This window comes from Alligator mississippiensis, chromosome 3 (genome assembly GCF_030867095.1).
Source record: "Alligator mississippiensis isolate rAllMis1 chromosome 3, rAllMis1, whole genome shotgun sequence".
Classification (NCBI taxonomy): Eukaryota; Metazoa; Chordata; order Crocodylia; family Alligatoridae; genus Alligator; species Alligator mississippiensis.
In genome coordinates this window covers 268,838,743-268,858,845 of record NC_081826.1, presented here as the reverse complement: position 1 = coordinate 268,858,845, position 20,103 = coordinate 268,838,743, and the positions used below count along the sequence as shown (strand labels likewise).

The 20,103-nt window shown below is 46.7% G+C and overlaps 2 protein-coding genes across 7 annotated transcripts in view; one reads left to right on the top strand and one right to left on the bottom strand.

Annotated features, from left to right (window-relative positions):
* CDC20B (cell division cycle 20B) overlaps positions 1-19,270 on the bottom strand; it is an 82,137-nt gene extending 62,867 nt beyond the window's left edge. For 3 of the 4 annotated variants that reach the window (XM_019496074.2, XM_019496075.2, XM_019496076.2), the window contains exons 1-3: positions 19,189-19,270; positions 18,898-18,972; positions 1,018-1,071 (exon numbers count right to left, since the gene is read on the bottom strand). In XM_019496074.2, coding sequence (XP_019351619.2) covers positions 1,018-1,071; positions 18,898-18,972; positions 19,189-19,251 — 192 coding nt within the window. In that variant the 5' untranslated portion in view covers positions 19,252-19,270. The remainder of the gene's footprint in view (positions 1-1,017; positions 1,072-18,897; positions 18,973-19,188) is intronic. The other variant, XM_019496077.2, reaches the window with a different exon arrangement.
* GPX8 (glutathione peroxidase 8 (putative)) lies at positions 8,522-12,426 on the top strand. Of its 3 annotated transcripts, none has more exons than XM_014594161.3 (3): positions 8,524-8,793; positions 9,376-9,633; positions 11,629-11,876. In XM_014594161.3, the coding sequence occupies exons 1-3, from the start codon at positions 8,590-8,592 to the stop codon at positions 11,695-11,697; spliced, it is 531 nt and encodes a 176-aa protein (XP_014449647.1). In that variant the 5' UTR covers positions 8,524-8,589; the 3' UTR covers positions 11,698-11,876. The 3 variants fall into 3 exon arrangements, with proteins under 3 accessions (XP_014449649.1, XP_014449647.1, XP_006267370.1); XM_006267308.4 differs by having other exon boundaries at positions 8,531-8,793; positions 9,376-9,637; positions 11,629-12,426; XM_014594163.3 differs by lacking the exon at positions 9,376-9,633 and having other exon boundaries at positions 8,522-8,793.
* Positions 19,271-20,103: the final 833 nt, after the last annotated feature.

Below are 20,103 nucleotides of genomic sequence, written 5' to 3'. Positions count from 1 at the left end.
TCAAGAGAGACGCGGAGAATCTGGAGAGGGTCCAGAGGAGGGCCACTCGCACGATTAGTGGCCATCATGATAGACCCTATGGGGGAAGGTTGAGAGAGCTAAATCTCTTCAGCCTTCACAAGAGACGGCTGAGGGGAGATCTTGTGGCCACCTATAAATTTATAGGGGAGGTCAACAGGGAATAGGGGACGTGCTGTTTACTAGGGCGCCCCAGGGAATGACTAGGAATAATGGGTGTAAACTAGTTGAAAGTGGATTTAGGTTAGATATTAAGAAGAAATTTTTCACAGTAAGGGTGGCTAGGATCTGGAATGGGCTTCCAAGAGAGGTGGTGCTATCACCTAGCTTGGAGGTCTTCAAGAGGAGGCTAGATAGTCACCTGGCTGGGGTCATCTGACCTCAGTCCTCTTTCCTGCCAGGGGCAGGGGGTTGGACACGATGATCCATTGTGGTCCCTTCCGACTCTACAATCTATGAATCTATATCTATATTATATATTCTATATTATTATTTTATATTATAGATATAATATAGATAGATATAGATTAATAGATATATATTATAGATATAGATATATAGATTCATAGATTTTATATATAAAAATGTGATAGTTTTGTTATATAGATATACACACACGCACACCCCCCAATGTACTGTAAAAACTTAGTTGTAAATCAACATGTTTTGTTATATCAACCATTGAAAATACACCTTTCTGCACATGCACACACACACACACACACACACATACACACACTATGGACAATTTGATAAAAATCAATTCGTTAAATCAGGATTTTGGTTTGCAGATTTAAATCAGTGGTTTAAACGGACTTGATTTAAAACAATCCACCCTGCTAACCTATAGCCTGGTTTTGCAAAAGAGACAGCTTCAAACTAGGCTGAAGGAGAGGGCCAGGTCTCCTGTTTGCTTGGTTAAGTGCCCTAGCTACTAGATTATTGGGCTACAAGGCAAGAGTTTCCTCCTCCTCTATTTTACTTGGAGCAATTACTTACACACGAATGGTCTTTGGGGCAGGCACCATCTCCAAAGTCGACAGTGTTACACAGCTGCAAAGAGAATGGCAATGACAGAAAAATCAAGCTTTCTGAAGTACAACTCGGATTTAGTGAATGGATAGGTGGAATAGTTGCACCAGGTTAAAAGCAGGGGAAGGGCTTACTGCACAACAGCAGATCCACTGAAGTGTCTGTATGCCTACTGTTCTCCTCCACCAACAGGAAGCTAAACCAGAACAGTTTACCTCTTACAATGTCTCTTCGGCTAAGTGCAGACAGTCAAAAAGCCTGAGGCTGAATCAATTCAATTTTTGTAGGTTAGTCTAAGCTATGTAGATTGAACTGATAAGCAAGTGAACAGGCATTCACTTTTGATTCCAGAAATGCAGCCACATAACTGCAGTGGCCCAGACCAGAAGCTGGGGGCTGCTAAAGCACACCTCCCTGCTCTGCTGGAGCAGACAGCTTGGGCCAAGGCTAGCCCACCCACCCTGCAAGGTGGGGCTTGTGAGGGAGGTGCAAAACATCCTAGGATGCTTGGGACCATGAGTTAGCTCAGATTCATAGATTATAAAGGGCTGGAAGGGACCTCACAAGATCACCAGGTCCAGGCCCCCTGCACTAGGTTTAACGAACGTGCAGTCGTTAAACAGGTAGGTCGTTAAGTGAGGAGTACCTGTATTCCACAGTCAGAACACTCTAACTGTGAAGAAGTTTTTCCTAGAGTTAAGCCTGAAATGGTCTTCCAGGAGTTTGTGGCCATTATGCCTGGTTTTCTCCAAGGGTGCCCCAGTGAATAGCTGTTTACCGAGCCCTTGATGTATTCCCCTGATATAGCAGGAAGCTGCTACCAAATCCCCTCTTAGACTATTCTTTTTTAGGCTGAAGAGACCCAGATCCCTCAGTCTTTCTTCCTATGGCTTGCCTTGCAAGTCTCTGATCATACGGGTGGCTCTTCTCTGGACTCTCTCAAGCTTTTCTACATCCTTGTTGAAGTGTGGCGCCCAAAACTGGTTGCAGTACTCCAGCTGCAGTCTCACCAATGCTGAATAAAGTGGAAGAATCATTTCCTTGGTTTCGCTTGAGATGCATCAGTTGATGCATGCCAGAGTATTGTTTGCCCTGCTGGCTACAGCATCGCACTGACACCTCACGTTCATACTATGGTCTATTATCACCCCTAGGTCCCTTTCATTCTTGGTGCTAGTCAGTTTGGCACCACCAAACCTGTAAATCTGTTGGGGATTGTTTGTCCCCAGATCAAGCACTTTGCACTTCTCAATGTTGAACTTCATCTGGTTCCGATCCACCCAACTTGCCAGCCTGTCTAGGTCCGAATGTATCTGCAGCCTACTTTCAGGTGTGACCATGCGTCCCCACAACTTAGTGTCATCAGCAAACTTGGCCAGGGAGCTCTTCACTCCCACAGTCAAATCATTGATAAAGATGTTGAAAAGCACTGGACCAAGCACAGACCCCTGAGGGACACCACTGGCCACTTCTCACCAGGACAACACAGATCCACTCATTAGAACACTCTGAGTCCTACCCCGCAGCTAGCTTCCTACCCATCTAACTGTCAGGCAGCTAAGCCTGCAATCCTTCAATTTTCCCCATGAGAACATAATGGGATATGAGATCAAAGGCCTTTTGGAAGTCTAAGTATACAATGTCGACCTTCTCTCTCTTAACCAGGTCCAAGTGGCAAGTTACCTGGTTGTAGGAGATGAGATTGGTAAGACAAGACCAATGTTTTCTCCTGAGTGTTGGTAACCAGCTGTCTTGAGTTGTTAAGCAATGGCCCCACACTTCCATTTGTTTTCCTCCTGTGCCCTACGTACCTAAAGAAGGACTTATTGTTCTTGATTTCTGTTGCTAGTTTAAATTCAGTCGCCACCTTAGCCTTCCTAATCTGTTCCCTACAAGTCCAGGCTGTTGTTGTATAGTCCTCCTTGGGGACTGTCCCAAGCTTCCATTGTTTTTATGCCTCTTTCTTCTTTTTCAAGAGGACCATGATATACCTATTAAGCCAAAAGAGCTTACAAACCCTTCTGCTACCTTTCCTCTGCATGGGAATGGACTTCTTTTGTGCTTCAAGGACCATGTCCTTGAGGAATGATCACTCTTCATGCACTCCTTTCACCTTTGGTTCCTGGTCCCACAGTGCTTCCCCTACTGTTGCCCTGAACCTGTTGAAATTCATTTTTTTTTTGAAGTCCAAAACTTCAACCCTGCTAGGTGATTTGCCTGCCTTGCGATGGACAGTTAACATGATGGTTTTGTGGTCCCTGTCACCCAGGCTACCTTCTATATTCAAAGTCACTCACCAGGTCATCTCCTTTGGCCAAGACCAAGTCTAGGACAGCATTACCTCTGGTTGGCCCGTGTACTTCCTGAGTCAGGTAGAGCTCTTCAATACAGGTCAGGAAGCAACGCAGCCCTTCCGACTTATCTCTTGGGAGGAACACTCAGCTGTCTGGGTGTGGCAGGGCACTGTTTGTGCCTGCCACTTAAAGATCAGAGCCAAACAGCCAGCAGGTGCTTGATTGTGGCAGCCATTTTAGATCCCTGGCTGCCTATATAAACAGTTCAGTTCCCTGCTGACAGGGCAGGCAGTAATAACTGCCTGGTTGTGAGGCTTCATGTATCATCCTGGAAGTAAGCAAGGAGCTGTAGGGGATGACTAGGAGGCTTCTAGTCCTGGGCATGACCTAAAACTGCACCCTGCCAGGAGTGGGTGGCCTGGTGGGGCGCTCAGTGGCATGGGAGCCCCCAGGAAATGCCAGGCCAGTTAGCACCCTGGTGAAAGGCAGGTCAGGGCACCTTAACCCCAGCCCCCACAACCAGGTGGGTTACCTGCTACTAGGGCCTGGAGGGCAGACCCCAGGGGAGAGAGTGGGGCTAGAGACTCAGACCTGATCGAGAGAGTACCCACTACTGGTTGATGCTGAGGCCAGGACCAGGACAGTCAAAAGGGCCAGGAACCCACCACGAGAGACTCCCAGAGCTAGAAGGGCCTGGAGTTTCCAACTGGCCTTGGAGGTGAGGCCAGGGCCTGTATGGCCAAAGCTGCTGGGGGGACCACACCTGAGAGGGGAAAATAATTTCAGGGAGCTAGGTAGCCTGAATGACGGTGGGGTAGGCCATCTGAATGGAGGGATATTGGAGGGGTCATGACAGGAGGATTCTGGGGCCCAGTGTGGGGCTGGTGAGAGTAACAGCTGGATACCATCTACCAGGCATGGACTGCGGTGTAGGGGAGGTACGGAGCCACAGACAGCGCCCCCTGGCATTGGGGCAAGAAATGGGCAGCCTCCTGCCTAATTAAGATCTTCAATTAATTAAAAAGGTGTGGCAGGAGAGAAGGTAGGCAGTTGGCCCAGAAACAGGTGGGCGGGCCAAAGGTAAATCAGCCCCAAGAAGGTGCCCTGTTACACTGGGTCATTGAAGTTATCCATGACAACCAGGTCCCACACATGCGCAGCCTCTGCCAGTTCTAGAGAGAACTCCAGATCAAGCTCCTCCCTGTGGTTTGGTGGCCTGTTTGGTACACCTACAGTTAGGACTCTCTCACCATGCCCTCCTTACCTATGAGGGAGGCAGAGGCAGGGGTGAAGCTGCGCAAGCCAGCGCTGCGCCGGCTTTTCAGGCAGCTGTCAATCAGACTGGGCAGCGACCAGCTGATGACATCCGCTGTGACCACTGCCATGGGAGACTTAAAAACCCCAGCAGAAGCCAGGTGCAGGGGGAAAAAAGGTGGGAAGCAAAGCACTGAGCTCGCTGGGGTGCGACCCAGCAGTGCAGCTTTCTCCTCCCCCCCGCGACACTGTCCCGCCAGGGGTGAGTAGGGGGAGTTGTAAGAGAACTAGGCAGAACCTCTGGAGAGGAGTGTGGGGCTCAGCACTGCCCTGGGGCCCTGGAAAGGCACAGCCATCTTTGAGCTTGCAGAAGGCACAGCAGATCCAAGCCTGGCATAGGGCCAAAGCAGGGGCTGGCAACAAGCTTGAACTACAAGTCTGCAGCGCATACTGTGGCCAGTGGAGCTGAGGCCCAATGGGAGTCCATAAGAGGACAGCACCAGGAGATGGAATGATGACACAACAGCCCTCACAGTTGGCGAGTGGCACTGGAGCGTAGGGGAGGCGGAGGCCCAGGACCAGCTGCATCAACCCCGTGAGTACTACCGTCTATAGGCCAGGAATACCACTGAACCCCTCCTTTCTATTACGGATCCATCAAGTCATGGCAGACGAGTCTAGGGCCTGACCCAGGGAGTGAGGGGATACTCACAGCACCAACAGAGGGCATCACAGCTACATTCCAATCATGTGAGAAGTCCCACCTGGGCTCTGTAACCCCTACTAGATCGTAATGCCCACTGGAGAGTAGGAGGGCTAGCTCCTCCTGCTTGTTCCCCATGGTCCTGGCATTAGTGTACAGGCACCTGAATCCTCCAGTTGAGATATTTGATTTCCTATCAGACTGAGGGAGAATGATTCTCTCAGCTACTGCAAGAGTGGCTCTCCTGGTGTCCCCAGTTTTGGAGCTTTCTTGTATGCTGGTCCCTTGGCATGCTCCAGTCAGTGTTTGCCCGTTCCCTGGTGATCTTAATTTAAAGCCTTATCTAAAAAATCATCCATCCTAGCCAAGAACAGGGGCTTATCCCTCCACGTGAGGTGAATGTTGTCCCTTCCCAGGGTCCTCTCTCCCTGGAGAGGATCTAGGACAGAAGTTCAATAAACTGATTTAACCTAAAGGAGCTAAGTCTGATACTACATTCATCCAGCTTTATCTTAAACCTTTTTGGTCATTCTGATGGCCAAAAATAAGTGGTTTATGTGCACTGAACTTCCTGGCTAAGTACAGACAGTCAAAAACCCTGAGGCTGAATCGATTCAATCTTTGCAGGTTAGTCTAAACTGCATACGTTGAACCAAGACGCAAGTGAACAGACATTCACTTCTCATTCCAGAAATGCAGCCATATGCCTGCAGTGGCTCAGGCCAGAAGCTGGGGGACACTAGAGCACACCTCCCAGCCACTGCCAAAGGGAAGAGAGGAGGGGAAGCCCTCCAAGGTTTTCCCCACCTCCCTGCTCAAGTGGAGGGAATGTGGCCAGGCCCCAGCCTGGGGCCAGCATGCTGAGGCCAGGGGGAGTGGAGCTTTAAACCCCGCTCCCTGGCCCACAATGGACACCAGCCTGGATCTGTTGGGGGGAAGCAGGGAGGGCACCCCTGCCAGGCTTATCCCCCGCTCCCTGCTCCCAGCCCAGGCCAGCATACTGAGAAGGGAGGGAGGGGTTAAATTCCATTCCTGGCCTGCAGGGGACCTCAGCCAGGGTCTGCCTGGTTGGGGGATGGGACAGTCCCTGCCAGGCTTTTGCCCCACCCTTGAGCAGGTGGGATGTAGCCATTCCCTGGCCTGGGGCTCACACACTGAGGTGGGGAGGGAGGAGATTAAAACCCCATCCCAGTCCCACATGGACCCCAGCAGGGGTCTGAAGGTGGGCAGCCCCTACAAGGCTTTTGCCCCCACAGCTCAAGCGGAAAGTGGGGTGCCTAACCAGACCCCAGCCTGGAACCAGCACTCAGAGGTGGGGACAGAGGGGCGTTTAAACCCCCTCCTAGACCTGTGTGGGGACCCCAGCCCTGGTCTGCGTGGGCGGGCAGCCCCTGCCATGATTCTGTCCCATGCTTCCTGCTTGAGGGGGAAGGCAGTCCCTGCCAGGGTTTTGCCCCCACTCGAGGGGTGGGTAGGGGGCATGGCCATGCCCCAGCGAGAGCCCCATAGGCCAGGTCTTCCTTGAGGGGGAGGGGGCAGCCACTGCCAGGCCCCTGCCCTCTGCTCAAGCAGAAAGCTGGGGGCATGACCACAGCCCAGCTGGGGGCTCGCAAGCTGAGGCCCCAGCCAGGGTTTACCTGGGGGGAGAGGCAGCCACTGCCAGACTTTTCCCCCCTGCCCACTACTCACCATAGTGGAGGGGGGCATGGTTTAAACCCCCTCCCTCAGCATGCCAGAGCGTGGTCCCAGGCCAGGGCATGGCCATGCTCCCTGCTCTCCACTCATGAAAGGGAGAAAACTCCAGCAAGGGCTGGCCTTTTCCCTCCTTGAGCAGGAAGCAGGGGAGCAGAAGCATGGCAGGTGCTGTCCCCACCTCCAGGGCAAACTGCAGCTGGGTCCATAACCAAGGAGGGGGGGTTAAACCCCTTCCCCTGCCCACACAGGACCCCAGCTGGGGTCTGCCTGGCAGGAGTGAAACAGCCCCTGGTTGGCTTTTCCCCTGCTCCCTACTGGAGCAAAGGGGCAGGGGCTGTGGCCAGACATGGGAAGCCAGTGGAGGGGTGGGGCCAGGCCAGCATACTGAGGTTACAGGGGGAGGGGGGCTTAAAACCCCTCCCCCCTTCTGCCTAAGAGTGCTGGCCTGGCTGGTGTTTGCCCATGACCCCTGCTCCTCTGCTCCATTGAGGAGCAGGGGAAAAGCCAACCAGGGGTGCTTTGCCCCTGTCATGCAGACCCTGGCTGGGGTTCCTTGCAGGTGGGGGAGGGGGCTTAAACCCCCCTCACTCCCCTCCCCCGGTGCCTCAGCATGCCAGCTTAACTTGTGTCTGATCACACCCGACCCCTCCTCTCAAGTGGGGAGCAGGAGAAAAGGCTGTGACGGGCTGCTCCGCACCCACCAGGCAGACCCTGGCTGGGGTTCAGAGCCAGATTTTCTGCCCCCACCCCCTGCTCAGCCAGCTGGAGCAATGATAGTGCTTCAGGTAGGGAGCAGAGGGGCAGGGCCAACCTTGCTTCACTGGAGCAGATAGCACAGCCCAGCCCAGCATCCTGGGATGCTGGGGGACTGAGTTAACTTGAACCAGGAATGGGTCTGGGACAGAAGCTCCATAAACCGCTTTAACCTATATCAGTTCAGTCTGATACTACATCCAATCAGATTTATCTTAAACTAGTTTTGGTAATTTTGAAAGTGGTTTAAAAATTACAGCTTCTGTTCTGTTACAGGTTTAAACCAGTTTCTGATCACTTAAACCAGTTTGTGTGTAACTTCTGTCCTTAACCGTGTTGTGTTACAGATTTAAACTGGTTTCTGATCTCTTGTACTGGTTTATGAGTCATTTTTGTCCCCAGCCTTAAAGTGCTAGATTACTCTGATTTAGTTTCCACTTACAGTGGGATAGAACAGACAGACAAATCAGTTACAGTGAAAGAGTTTGATACACAGCCAGGTCCCATACACATATATTCTTTAACTGTCCATACCATATTTCTATTTCAAAGGCGTCAGTTAAGGGGAAATGTTGATTCTTTATATAACTGAAATAAAGATTTAATTTATTTCTTTCACAGTGAAGGACATTTACATATATCGTCAAACCTGGGGTTCAAAGTCTGGTCATGCTGACTTGCACACTGGGGATGTGGCAGCAGCTTCCAACCCCTAATCTAAGTGCGGGATGAAATAAGGGGCTGGTCCTTTTTGTTCAGTGCAGAACTGCTGCGGGTTTCATGTTACAGCTCCTCCTCACATTCCAGGCCTGCTGAGACTTCTCTCAATTTTTTTCCAAAATGGAGCCTCTCGCCACCTATCCTTTAAAATGTTCAGTGCCCAAAGCCAGGATGTTTATTGTTTTCCTGTCCATGGTGTTGTGCACAGTCATGCTCTGTCTGTTGCAACTTAAATTCTTAAAACCTAAAATCAAAGACTTCTATTCTTTTGAAGTGAAGGATTCAAAAGGGAGGATCGTTTCTCTGGAGAAGTACAGAGGCAAAGTAAGTTGCAGCTTCAAACCATTTTTCTTTCTCTCCTAACTCTTCAAACAACAAGCAATGTAGTCCATTTATATGTGATAAAACTAGCATCAAGAGATGGGGAGACAGATGGGCTAAGTTCCTTCTCCTTCTGCTTTTAGCAATAAGCTTTAAGTACAGATACATTTTACTTTGTTAGACTTTAAAAATAAAAGAGTAATAATGACAATCTAGTAAAATAGTCAGCTAGAATGTGTCATGCACTAAACTGCTCTAACTACTGAACTATTGTGTTTTATTTGCAATGGTTGAGAATATCATGATTACATTTTAGAATCAGATCTAACTAATAAAATGCACAATTATTTACTATGCATATGCCTGAAATGTCCGATTGTGTTTAGTTTTAAACAACCTTGTAACGTTTGAGACATTCTAGGAATATTTATAAAAACAATGTCTCTTAAAGAAAATATGTTTTCAGGTGCTATGTTTTTATGGTACTTAATGATACTATGATGAAGCAGGCATATCTATTTTTCAAACAGGAGTGGCTGTGTAGTTTCTTTCTTTCTAAATGTTCCACTTTCTATTTTCTTGAAGGCATCTCTGGTTGTAAACGTGGCCAGTTACTGCCAGCACACAGACAAAAATTACATTGCGCTGCAAGAATTACACAGAGAGTTTGGTCCATCCCACTTCACTGTGCTGGCCTTTCCCTGCAATCAGTTTGGAGAATCGGAGCCTAGCTCAAGCCAAGAAATAGAATCTTTTGCCAAGGGAAACTATGGAGTAACTTTCCCCATTTTCCACAAAATTAAGATTCTAGGATCTGAAGCAGAACCTGCATTTAAATTTCTCGTAGGTAAATATTTGCTTTTTGCATCTTTTATGCTGCATTTTAACTGCATTATTATTGTTTTAAAAGCAAGTGGGTAATGACCTCATTTAAATTATTTTTCTTCTTGTTACAAAAAAAAAAAGCTTCATCAGGAAAGTTGTCCAAAGAACTGCATTAACTATGACTGTTCTTAGAATTTAATAGAGGAATATGACCATTATTATCCTAATATTTCCAGTACAGTTAATTGATGCATAGGCAGAACAGCAAATTCCCTCCTTGTCTCTTGTTTGTTTAGATGTAAATTATGCATACACACTAGGAGGAAAATATTGCAGCATTGTAAATTGCTGATCATCATTACCTCAACATGTCATTTTGTGGTCCAGCCTGAAAAAATTATTCATAAATATTCTTTACTGACATCATTGGGGCTATTCACAGAAGTAAAAGTTCTCAAACAGAAATGAGGCTGTGTTCGTTTGAAGTTTCATCCCAAGCTCATTAAAGCTAGCCAAAAACTCCATGGAATTCCAAGTGCTTTGAACCAGGCCTGTAGCGTACAGAGAATACACTTACATGAAAGGATAGCCCTAGTCTTGAATTTTAGGTTCAATTTCCTTGGCTGACAGAGATTTTTAATGTGACTTTGAGTGATGGTATGTCAGGACAGTGCTAAACAGAATCAGATTATATGATAGCTCTAGAAGCAATATAGGTGTGTTAGAATGCTCTTGCACCCAAACTAATCAGTTCCGCCGAGAAGCAAGACTTTTTGTAGCCTAGGCACAGCAATGTGCTAATGTGCCTATCCTGGCTAGCTGCATAGCACAGCACTGAGCTGTGTAGATATATCCTTAAGCCCAGATCCACAAGGGGCACTTAGCCATGGAGATACTGAGAATTGCTTCACCTATTTAGGTACCAGGAGTGGAATTCACAACACTGAGTTAAGAGCCTTATGCTTCCCACACAAGGAATGAAGAGAGTTAGGTGCCTCACAACAATTGGCATGCTAAACTAGGGGACATGCAGATCTGCCAATTAAAAGTGCTGGAGATAGTGTGTAGCTGAAATCCTGCCTCACTCTCCCAGATTTGGGCACCTACCAATAGCCCGGAGTAACCTATTTGAGACTAGAAGTCACAACCCAAAACACTTCCTGGACTTAGGTGCCTCACTTGTCCCTCTAGGTGTAAACAACTTCAGGTATGACCAGAGAGAGCCAGGGAGAAAGCTATCAGGAAACAAGTCTACTTTTTTCTGCAGTCACCAAAGCCCAGTTATTAGGTAGTGTAGGCAGCTAAAAGGGCTCCTGAATGCATGCTCTGTAACTGATCTTAAGCTCTCCACCTTGGAAGTGACTGGGAGTGGCACATTATCACGTTAAACAAGCCTAAAGGGTAAGGGTCTGAGAGGCATTTATATGCATACATTTTGATAGAAGACTGACTCAAACATTTAAAGTTTTGCACAAACCTAGAACAGCTGCTGCCTTGAGTGAACTTGACATCTCTGCACCTATCTCACACTTGAGGCAATTTAGGTTACCAAACTGAGAGTGTCCATGTGCCTAAGGTGAGAGGCCCAGCCAGTAAATAAACTCTGAGCACACCTAATGCATATGCTGACAGCGCTGATTTCAACAACACAACAGCCACAGCCCCTTCCATTAAAAACCAGGGTGGTGGTGGTGGTGACTTTTTATATAACAGCAGCCAGTAGTTAGAGTAGTGTAAGGACTGGATCCTAGGCTTGTTTCTTGAAAGAAGTCTTTGACTTGGGTTGGGAAACAATATAGACATGGCCACAATGTAGTTCTCTGCCATGGCCTGCTACAAAGAAAGTTCAGAACAGCAGGGAGGTAAAAATTATTTCATGTTATCCACCTAAAGCAACAGAACCATGTAACACAAATTGCGGGTAGGTCTCTTTCTTTATTAACCTTGGTTAAGTAGCTGATATATCAGACAAGTGTTTGGTGTCATTAAAGCTCTCTGATGCTATCCTTACAGATTCTTCAAAGAAAGAACCTCGGTGGAATTTCTGGAAGTACCTTGTCAGCCCAGGGGGTAAAGTTGTGAAATTCTGGAGACCTGAAGAGCCCATAGAAAACATCAAGCCAGAAGTAGCATCTTTGATCAGGCAGATCATCATGAAAAAGAAGGAAGACCTTTGAAAAGGTCTGTCAGCCTGTGAATATATTTTGCAGCATGTAAACACAACCATGGTACATTCCTGTTAAAAGCTGCCAGAAACTAGACCATCAAGTGTTTTAATTTCTCTTTGGTTTTGTGTTGTCATCCACTGTGCTAGTAATTCTTATATCTAATGTAGGGGTCCAACCTTGCAACAATGCAGAGGAAAACCAATGAAGTTGATTAAAATTATGAGGCACTCAGAACCTTGCAGCATTGGATTTTTATTTTGGCACAAATGGCTAAATGTTCTCCATATATTCACATTGCTGGCAACGATTAATAATAATGTCACCAACATGAAAATTCTCAAAAGAGAAGATAGGTTGCTTAATTTTATATTCAGGCAAATACTCTATCAGTCTATGGGCTTTGTTTCCCAGATATTAGAAACAAGTGTTTTTGATGTTCCAGAATTACTTAAAGCCATGACACCAAGGCAGAGATATTTGGTTCTAACTACCCTGGGATGGTATCACTGAAAATGCCAGCTTTGCAAGGTTAACAAAGGAAGGTTGATGAATTGTGAAAATGACAGACTAAGTATTAAAAATGTAAATAGAAAATTCTATGAAGATTGTTTATTAAAAAAAAAGAGAAAACCATCACAAAATAGTTTCTTGCCTCTTTGGGTGTGTGTTTGTGTAGTTCTCTTATTTCTCTTTCACAAAGTGTCCTGAAGACCTGACACTAAATTATTTGGATGTTCTGTATTTGGAATTATTGTAGCTAGACCAGTTTGGATAATTAAGCTTTGGGACCCAGGTAGCAGATAGCTTGAGGCACAGTATGAAGCACAGAAGGATGGAAGATATGGACAGTTCTAACAGATTCTTTATAATAAATAGCATGGATAGCTGGTTATTTGTGGCATTCACAAGCCAATATTAACAGTACAGTCACTCCAAGAGGATTATGAGGCTCTTGAAAATAAATCTGGTGCGAGGTTGTACCTCTGCCAGGAGGTCTATAGGCAGTTGCTCCTGATGTCAGAACCCTGTATGAGGATATCACTGGAAACACTGAATCCTTCAGGAGTGCCAAGGGTATCCTCAAGGAGTACCAGAGGACAACCTGCTGGACGAAGAATTTAGCCCACATATTCTTTGTGCAACATAGGTATGAGTAAACAGCACTCATTACATGTGCTGTTACACCCCGTGGGTGCATCTACACGTGCAATTAATGCGATGCAATACACTCCTGAGCTATTTGAGCCAGATGAAACTACTTCTGGGCATAGCATCTACATGTGCACCTGGGACAGCAGCAATCTGAGCCAGGGCAGAGCATCCCCAGGCTGGGAAGAGGCACAGCAGGGTCAGTGTCTAGCAGCAGAGAAGCTGGCTGGGGCATGAGGGTGCTGAGAGTGTGGAGCCATGTGGCTAGGTGGCAGGCAGCTTTCGCACTTTAGCACCCTAATGCCCCAGCCAGCCCGTCACCATCTACACATGCATGTCAGTGGTTACTTACTCTGCCATAAGATAGTACTGCCCCCAACAGCATTATTGTACTGTGCCCTAATACAAGCATATGTGTAGACGGTGATGCTTTACTGCAGAGCTAATCAGACTACTCCGCAGTAAAGCGCACGTATAGATGCACCCAGCTTTGGACATCAAAACCATTATGTTTCATTGAGAAGGGCAGGTATTGTCCAGGGGCATGGAGTTATTCATTAGCCTTTTTGAAAATACCAGAAGATCTATATCTATCTATAGATTTATCTATAAAGAAAAACAGTAAAGACGTGCACCTAAAGCATCATCTCCACAACAACAGCAGTAGGAACTCAGCATTCCCCTATATTTTTCCACCGTTGTGTTCACACTGGGCACAAGCTCAACTTCTGCTGTAAGGCTTGAACTCGCAGGCCTCTGACTTGTAATATACATGCCAGAGTCCCATCAGGTGAAGAGGAGAGGGAAATACAAAACCAATAAAAAAGAACATTTTTGTTCACATAGTGTGCTTAAAACATAAAACTCACTGCCACAGGAAGTCACTGGCCAAGACTGTAAGATTTTTTTAAAGGACTGGACAGTTATAGGTATAAATATAGCCAGCTAAAATTAATTATAAGAATAATATAGGAAGAGATGAGGGATCACCACCACTGATGATGATGGTACAAAGGGATGTCTAACTTTAGACTTCAGAGTTTAAGAATGAGACCATGCCCTTCGAAGCATTTGATGTTGGCCATCAACAAAGACAGGACGGCCTCTAGGGTTGATCCAATATGGCAGTTCCTATCCCTTAGTTGAAGGTGGACACATCTACACTAGATGCTGACTGCGCAGCAGCCTGATACTACTGTGCAGTAGCATTACATGGCAAAAACCATGTTAAGACGCTACTGCATAGTAACTCCGGTTACTGCACATTTATTTAGTACTTGCTTATACAAGTACTAAATAAACGCCCAGTAACCACTGTGCAGTAGCATCTTGCGTAGATAAACCCAGTGTGATTTTCACTTCCCAGACTCCATCAGTGTGTGCAGTTTTGGAGTTATGCCCACATGGATGTAAAATGAGAGGGTCCATATGTACTACATGTACCTATGTATACTGATTTTGCAGAGATAAGATGAAAGGCAAAACAACCCAAGTGCTCCTTAAAATTTGCAGGTGGAGACTGTGTTGAAGCAGGGTAGGATAAGGATACTTCTATTAGGGACAGGAAGGGACACATGTTCTTAAGAGGCTATCTAAATGTTTACTACTGATTGTGCATGTACAAAACATGCACAGATACCCACTTAGCTTAGGCAGATCATCATTTACATATCCAAATATGGGTTTTGCAAATTCAAAAGGCCTGTGTGAAAATGCTATGGTGCAGTTGAGAAAACGTATCTGAAAATATGTCCACTTTATACAACTACATTAATATTGTAAGAAAAGCACATCCCCTTACGAGATCTAAACCTGAAATCTTTACTTCTGTAATTAATACTCGTATATGCATTTAGTCCTTTAGAAGTCAATTAAATTATTCATATATGTACAGTTTGCAGGGTCAGTCACAAAAATATTAACTCCTGATGTCAAATGTTGTAATAATGATATTCTAAAGCCCAGATTCACAGCTGCTATATACTGAGTTGCCCTACCAAAGGAGTTACACCAACACATATCCTTACCCCCTTCAAGGATCTGGATCAGAGCTTGACAGAGAGGGGCTTATTTTTATGCTCTTGTGTAACTGCTGATTCAAAGTTGTGTGCTAATGTGGAAGTGTGTTTAGTTGCTGGTATGTGAATGCCAGCTAACTAACAATACACTGCCTAATCATCACACACACATCTATTATGAGCCCATTCCTGCAAACCCTTCAAATACTCACATGCACATCTCCCACTTCCTTCAGTGGGAGGTCTGCATTTGAAGAGTTTTCATGAATGGACCATACGTTACTTGACTTGCCTATGAGCTCAGATAATGAAAAAGAATCTATTTCATTTTGCAATAAAGTAACAAAATAAGATGTATGGATATCGTCAAATAAATATCAAGACTCAAAAACCAAGGCAATAATAGGTCCTTAAACTAATATTAGTCAAAATATTCCTAGCAAGAAATAAACTCTCTCTCATTTTTAATCTCACTAATCTTGTAATTAAAGCAATAATTCGAACTAATTGGCTACAAACCCTTTCATTCCCTGCAAACAGAAAGTAAATGGAAGGCCCCTGTAAACAACAGGTAATGACAGTGTACTGATCTGTCGGTTGTATACAGTAGGTATTCTGCAGAGAATGGAGGTAAACCTAGTTTTACTGAAAATATGAACCAAGGATTTTGAAGAGGGGCTAACAACATATTAATATTGATAAATAATACTACACAAGGAGAGTCTTCAAAAACTAGTGTAAATGCTAATGTGAAAATTCTGAGTATTGTTTGTGCTCACTGAAATCAAATGTGGCTGAGGGAGTTTTAGCACCTAGTGAAACTAGGAAAAAAATTAAAAATACTTAGTATAAAAGTGATACTTGCAAAGGAGTACTGGGATGATTTGAACAGTGCATTTGATAGACACCTCCACTGTAATCTGATATAGAAGTCCATTCGTCTGGAGTCCATTCTTCAAAGCATCTGACAAAGTAGGCTGTAGCCTCTGAAAGTCCATTCACGGCCCCTGACAAAGTAAGCTGTTGCCTATGCAAGCTCGTGACACTCTGAATGAGTTAGTCTATAAAATGCCACCTGGCTTGCCTTCTGTCCATCTCAGGTATTTATAAGGGCTTCTATTAAACTGATATCTAAGTGCTGAACAAAATGAAGCACCATAGAGCTAAGGCAACCAAGTGTTTCCTCTTTCTGTGTCTTCTAGATAGCAGGAATGTGTGAAATAGCTAAAACAGTAAATACCCTCTTTATAGCAGAATATAAAAAGAGCCCAGAAGATACACTATGCAAAACTAGTTCTGATGCACTTCAGTGATCAAAGTTTGTGCAGTAGGATAGCAGCTGCATGTTAGCTGGTTGAAAAAACTGACACCAGCTAACAGTACACTGCCTTCCCATCACACACTGTTTTCAAAACTGGTCTTTTGAAGCTTTCCTAGTTCTTCTCATTAAAAATACACAGTGAGCTGCCCCTGCAGCTGTTGACAGTGCAGTAGCGACTGCTAGATTCACACAAAGCAGCCAGCTAACAGTACACTGCCTACCAGACACAGGGAGCGCTACTCAAGCAAGAACTTTCCTTACAAAGTATAGTGTCACTGAACTTTTCTTGCAACAGTGGCTTTCTAAAGTGGCACAGTGGAAAATAAAATTAAGGATCCATCAGATTTCAGAGTCACTCATCTTGTTTAAAATTAGCTTGTTTAATATATATTTCAACACAAGCAGTAGATACTGTGATGTGAAAAATATCAAAGGAATGATCCATTTACAGTGTTGGAAATCAGGCTAATTCCAGTGAAGTCACTGGAGTTGTAACATTGTAGTCAGCCTAAAGTAAGAGCAGAATCAGGCCCCAAAGCCTAGGAACTCTGGCAAGTGTTTGATTTCATTCTCTTTTCACTCACAGCATCATAGTCCATAGGGAGGTGCCATTTCCATGATGTTTCTGAATGCAACAATATGGAGTACAGCTAGCAACTGTTAACACACGTACACAACAGCCAGCTAGCAATGCACTGCCAAACTGAAACATTCTCATACTCAGTCTCTACTTCTTGGCCATTAGCTTCTTTCCACAAGCAACAGCATCTTCTTTCTATAGCTTAGTCATTGCTCAACATGTTTAATCAAGCATCAAGCTTCTATTTGGTTTTGCTCATTATGAATAGTGTGAATGTGTCTATTTTATGGTTATTCTGAATATTTATGTCTATTTTTCACAAACAAGTAAAAGACTCAGTTTGTTGCAAATGCTTTTTTGTTCTATGCTCTGTGTTTGGGATACCTTGCTTATCTCCTCCAAAATGTCCCCTAAAGGTCCCTTTCTATATTCCTGCATCACACTGTGTATCTGAATCGCACAAAGGAATTCTTATAAAGTGACTCAGTAGATTTAGTGCCCCTTATTTGAGGTAAGGACCATCCATTCTGAATCCTATATGTTACCAAGTTCACTGAGGATGATTAACAAACAAGAAACTATAACAACATATTTCCACCTCTCCACTACATGTTCACCCTTCAAAGTTTTTTCTCTTCCTTATTTGACCAGTCAGTTGGTAATGCTACACACACAGACAGCTCCTATATACCTGCACCTCTTCAATCAGATCAACTAGTTACTTCTTGCTTTTATACAGCAATTTGCCCCCAAAGCACTGGGAAGAAAGAATCACGGGTTCTGCTTCTAGGTTCCAAAATATCGTTGCATGTTGATGGGATTAGTTTATGCCCATTTTTCTACAATTTCCAATGTGACATGGAAATGAGTTTACATGTCACATTGGAAATTGTAGAAAAATGCAGGTGTAAGCAGCGAAATTCCTCTTAGAATCGGTGCCTATACATGAGCAGGGAGGCTGCTCCAACATGCTGTAATCAGACCCAGACACTGGCATGGGCAAACTGGGCAGCTGCCTGGGACCAGGATAGAAAGGAGGCCCAAAAATGGGGGGGGGGGGGGGGGGGGGGGGGGAATTACAATTGCCAAAAAAAGTTTTAATATTGTGCGTATACAGGACTGGCAATGTTATCAATTGAAAAGAAACTATTTAAAGGCATCGATACCACAGATGTGATAAAGACCTTTGGAACAAAAGTCTCTGAGGAAGGGGGGCCTGATAACTGAAAGTTCACCCAGGGCCGCCAGGAGTCTAGGTACGGCACTGGCTGTAATTACGCTATGATTAATTGAGTCTACTGGAGCATGGTATTTACTGTGCTTCAGCCAGCTTCTGCATCTCGTTTATCAGCATAAAATTTATCATTTATCAGCTTTAGAATGGCGGCAGGGGTGCTTTAACTAAAGCTTGCTCGTGGAGCTTTAGATAAAGCACCTGCACGGCTATTTTGAAGCATGGGGATGCTGATACATGAGACACTCCAGTAGCTTTAATTAGAGAGGCTCTCAAAGCCCCCCCCCCCCACACACATTCCTGCAGCACCTGTAAAAACGCCCATAGAGAAGTAGGGCTGGAAGGGACCTCCAGAGGTCATCTAGCCCAACCACAGACTGAGGCAGGATCATTCCTATCCAAACCATCCCATACAACCAGAATCTGAGCTCTACATCATACCACCCTCAACCCTGACTTGCCCCCTAACCTGCCACAAGTAAAGCAGGGCAACTGACGTCCTGCTTCTGAGAGGTTGTCAGTATACTCAAGAGGCCTGGGGTAGAGGGTCCCCCGCTACAGAGGAAGGCAACCCCCCCACCCCACCCCACCCCACCCCCCACAGCCCTCACCCACCTGACCATGGGGTAACACCCCTTCCTGACCCCAAATCCAGCCACAGCCCGACTAAGCGCAGGGCCAAGGCCCTCTAGCCAGGAGCAGCCTGAAAAAGGAGCAGCTGCCTTCAGGGTCACTCGGCTTGTCTAGATCCCTTCCTTCGCCCTGCCGCCTCCGCAAGGCGCTGCCCGGGGCTCCGCGGGCGGGTCGCTTACCTCCGCCGGCTGCTGCGGCCACCTTCGCGTCCTGCTCTGCCCGAGGTCTCGGCCCAGCGCCCGCAGGACCCTCTCCTTGAAGCGAACAGGACAGGGAGAGGCAGGGGCTGAATGGAGGCGGGGGCGGCCGGAGGCTCAGGGTCCCTCCCCCCCACTGCCGCACCACCCTTGTCCGCGCGGGTCCCGCAGCCGGCCGGAGCCTCGCCTGAGCGGGCCGCGCCCGGGCTCTCTCCGTGGTGCTGCGCGGCGGCCGCTGCCTCGTTCCCGGCCGCGGAGCGGAGCGGCAATTACCCACAGCGCCGCCTCGTCCGTGCGCACCCTCCGGGCGGCGGCTCGCTCCAGCTTCCACTCCATGCCCGCGCTGCCCCCGCCCGGCCGCCCGGCGCCCGCTTAAGGAGGCAGCACGCGCGGCAGGCGAGGCGGGAATCCCGCGCCCTGGCCGCTGATTGGCCGGCCGGCAGGTGACGCCAGCGGGGATTCCCCATTGTGCTAGGCGGCGCGCGGAGCCGCGGGCAGCAGCGCCAAGGAGCGCGGGGACCGGCTGCCGCGGCGGCGGGCGAAGACGCGGGGCTGGGCTGGGCACGGCTGGGCTTGCCTCGCCTCGGCGGCCCGCGCAGCTTCCCTCCCTCCCCGGCTCCGGCGGGCCCGCGCGGCGGCGGAGGGAGCGGGCAGCCCGCGCGCGGGGCTGTGCGCTGCCCCCCGGGCCCGCGCCCCGAGCCTGCCCCGCGCGGGAGCCAGCGGGCGCGGGTCTTCTCGCACCCCCTCCCCAAGCTGCCCCGGCCATCACACGTACGCATGTCCTTGCACACACACACGTATGCACACATATATACGTACACACATCTGCGTGCACATATATGCGCACATACAGATATATACATAAATACATATATACATGTATACATACATATATACACACACATGTGTACACATACATACACATATGCATGCATACATATACACTTACACATGTATACACACATATACATACAAATATATGCATATATACACATCTATACATGTACACATATACATGCACACATACACATATATGCATACATATATATTCATACACACATGTATACGCATATATACATACACATAGGCATGCACACATACACACACATATATACATACAGATACACATATCCACACATACGCCTGACTACATATATACACATGCATACTTATACATGCATACACACA

Excerpts from the sequence above, each read along its gene's own strand:
- GPX8 (XM_006267308.4), top strand. The coding sequence starts at position 8,590 with ATGGAGCCTCTCGCCACCTATCCTTTAAAATGTTCAGTGCCCAAAGCC. Across the intron at positions 8,794-9,375 it reads TGGAGAAGTACAGAGGCAAA|GCATCTCTGGTTGTAAACGT; the intron begins GTAAGTTGCAGC and ends ATTTTCTTGAAG. Across the intron at positions 9,638-11,628 it reads TGCATTTAAATTTCTCGTAG|ATTCTTCAAAGAAAGAACCT; the intron begins GTAAATATTTGC and ends CTATCCTTACAG.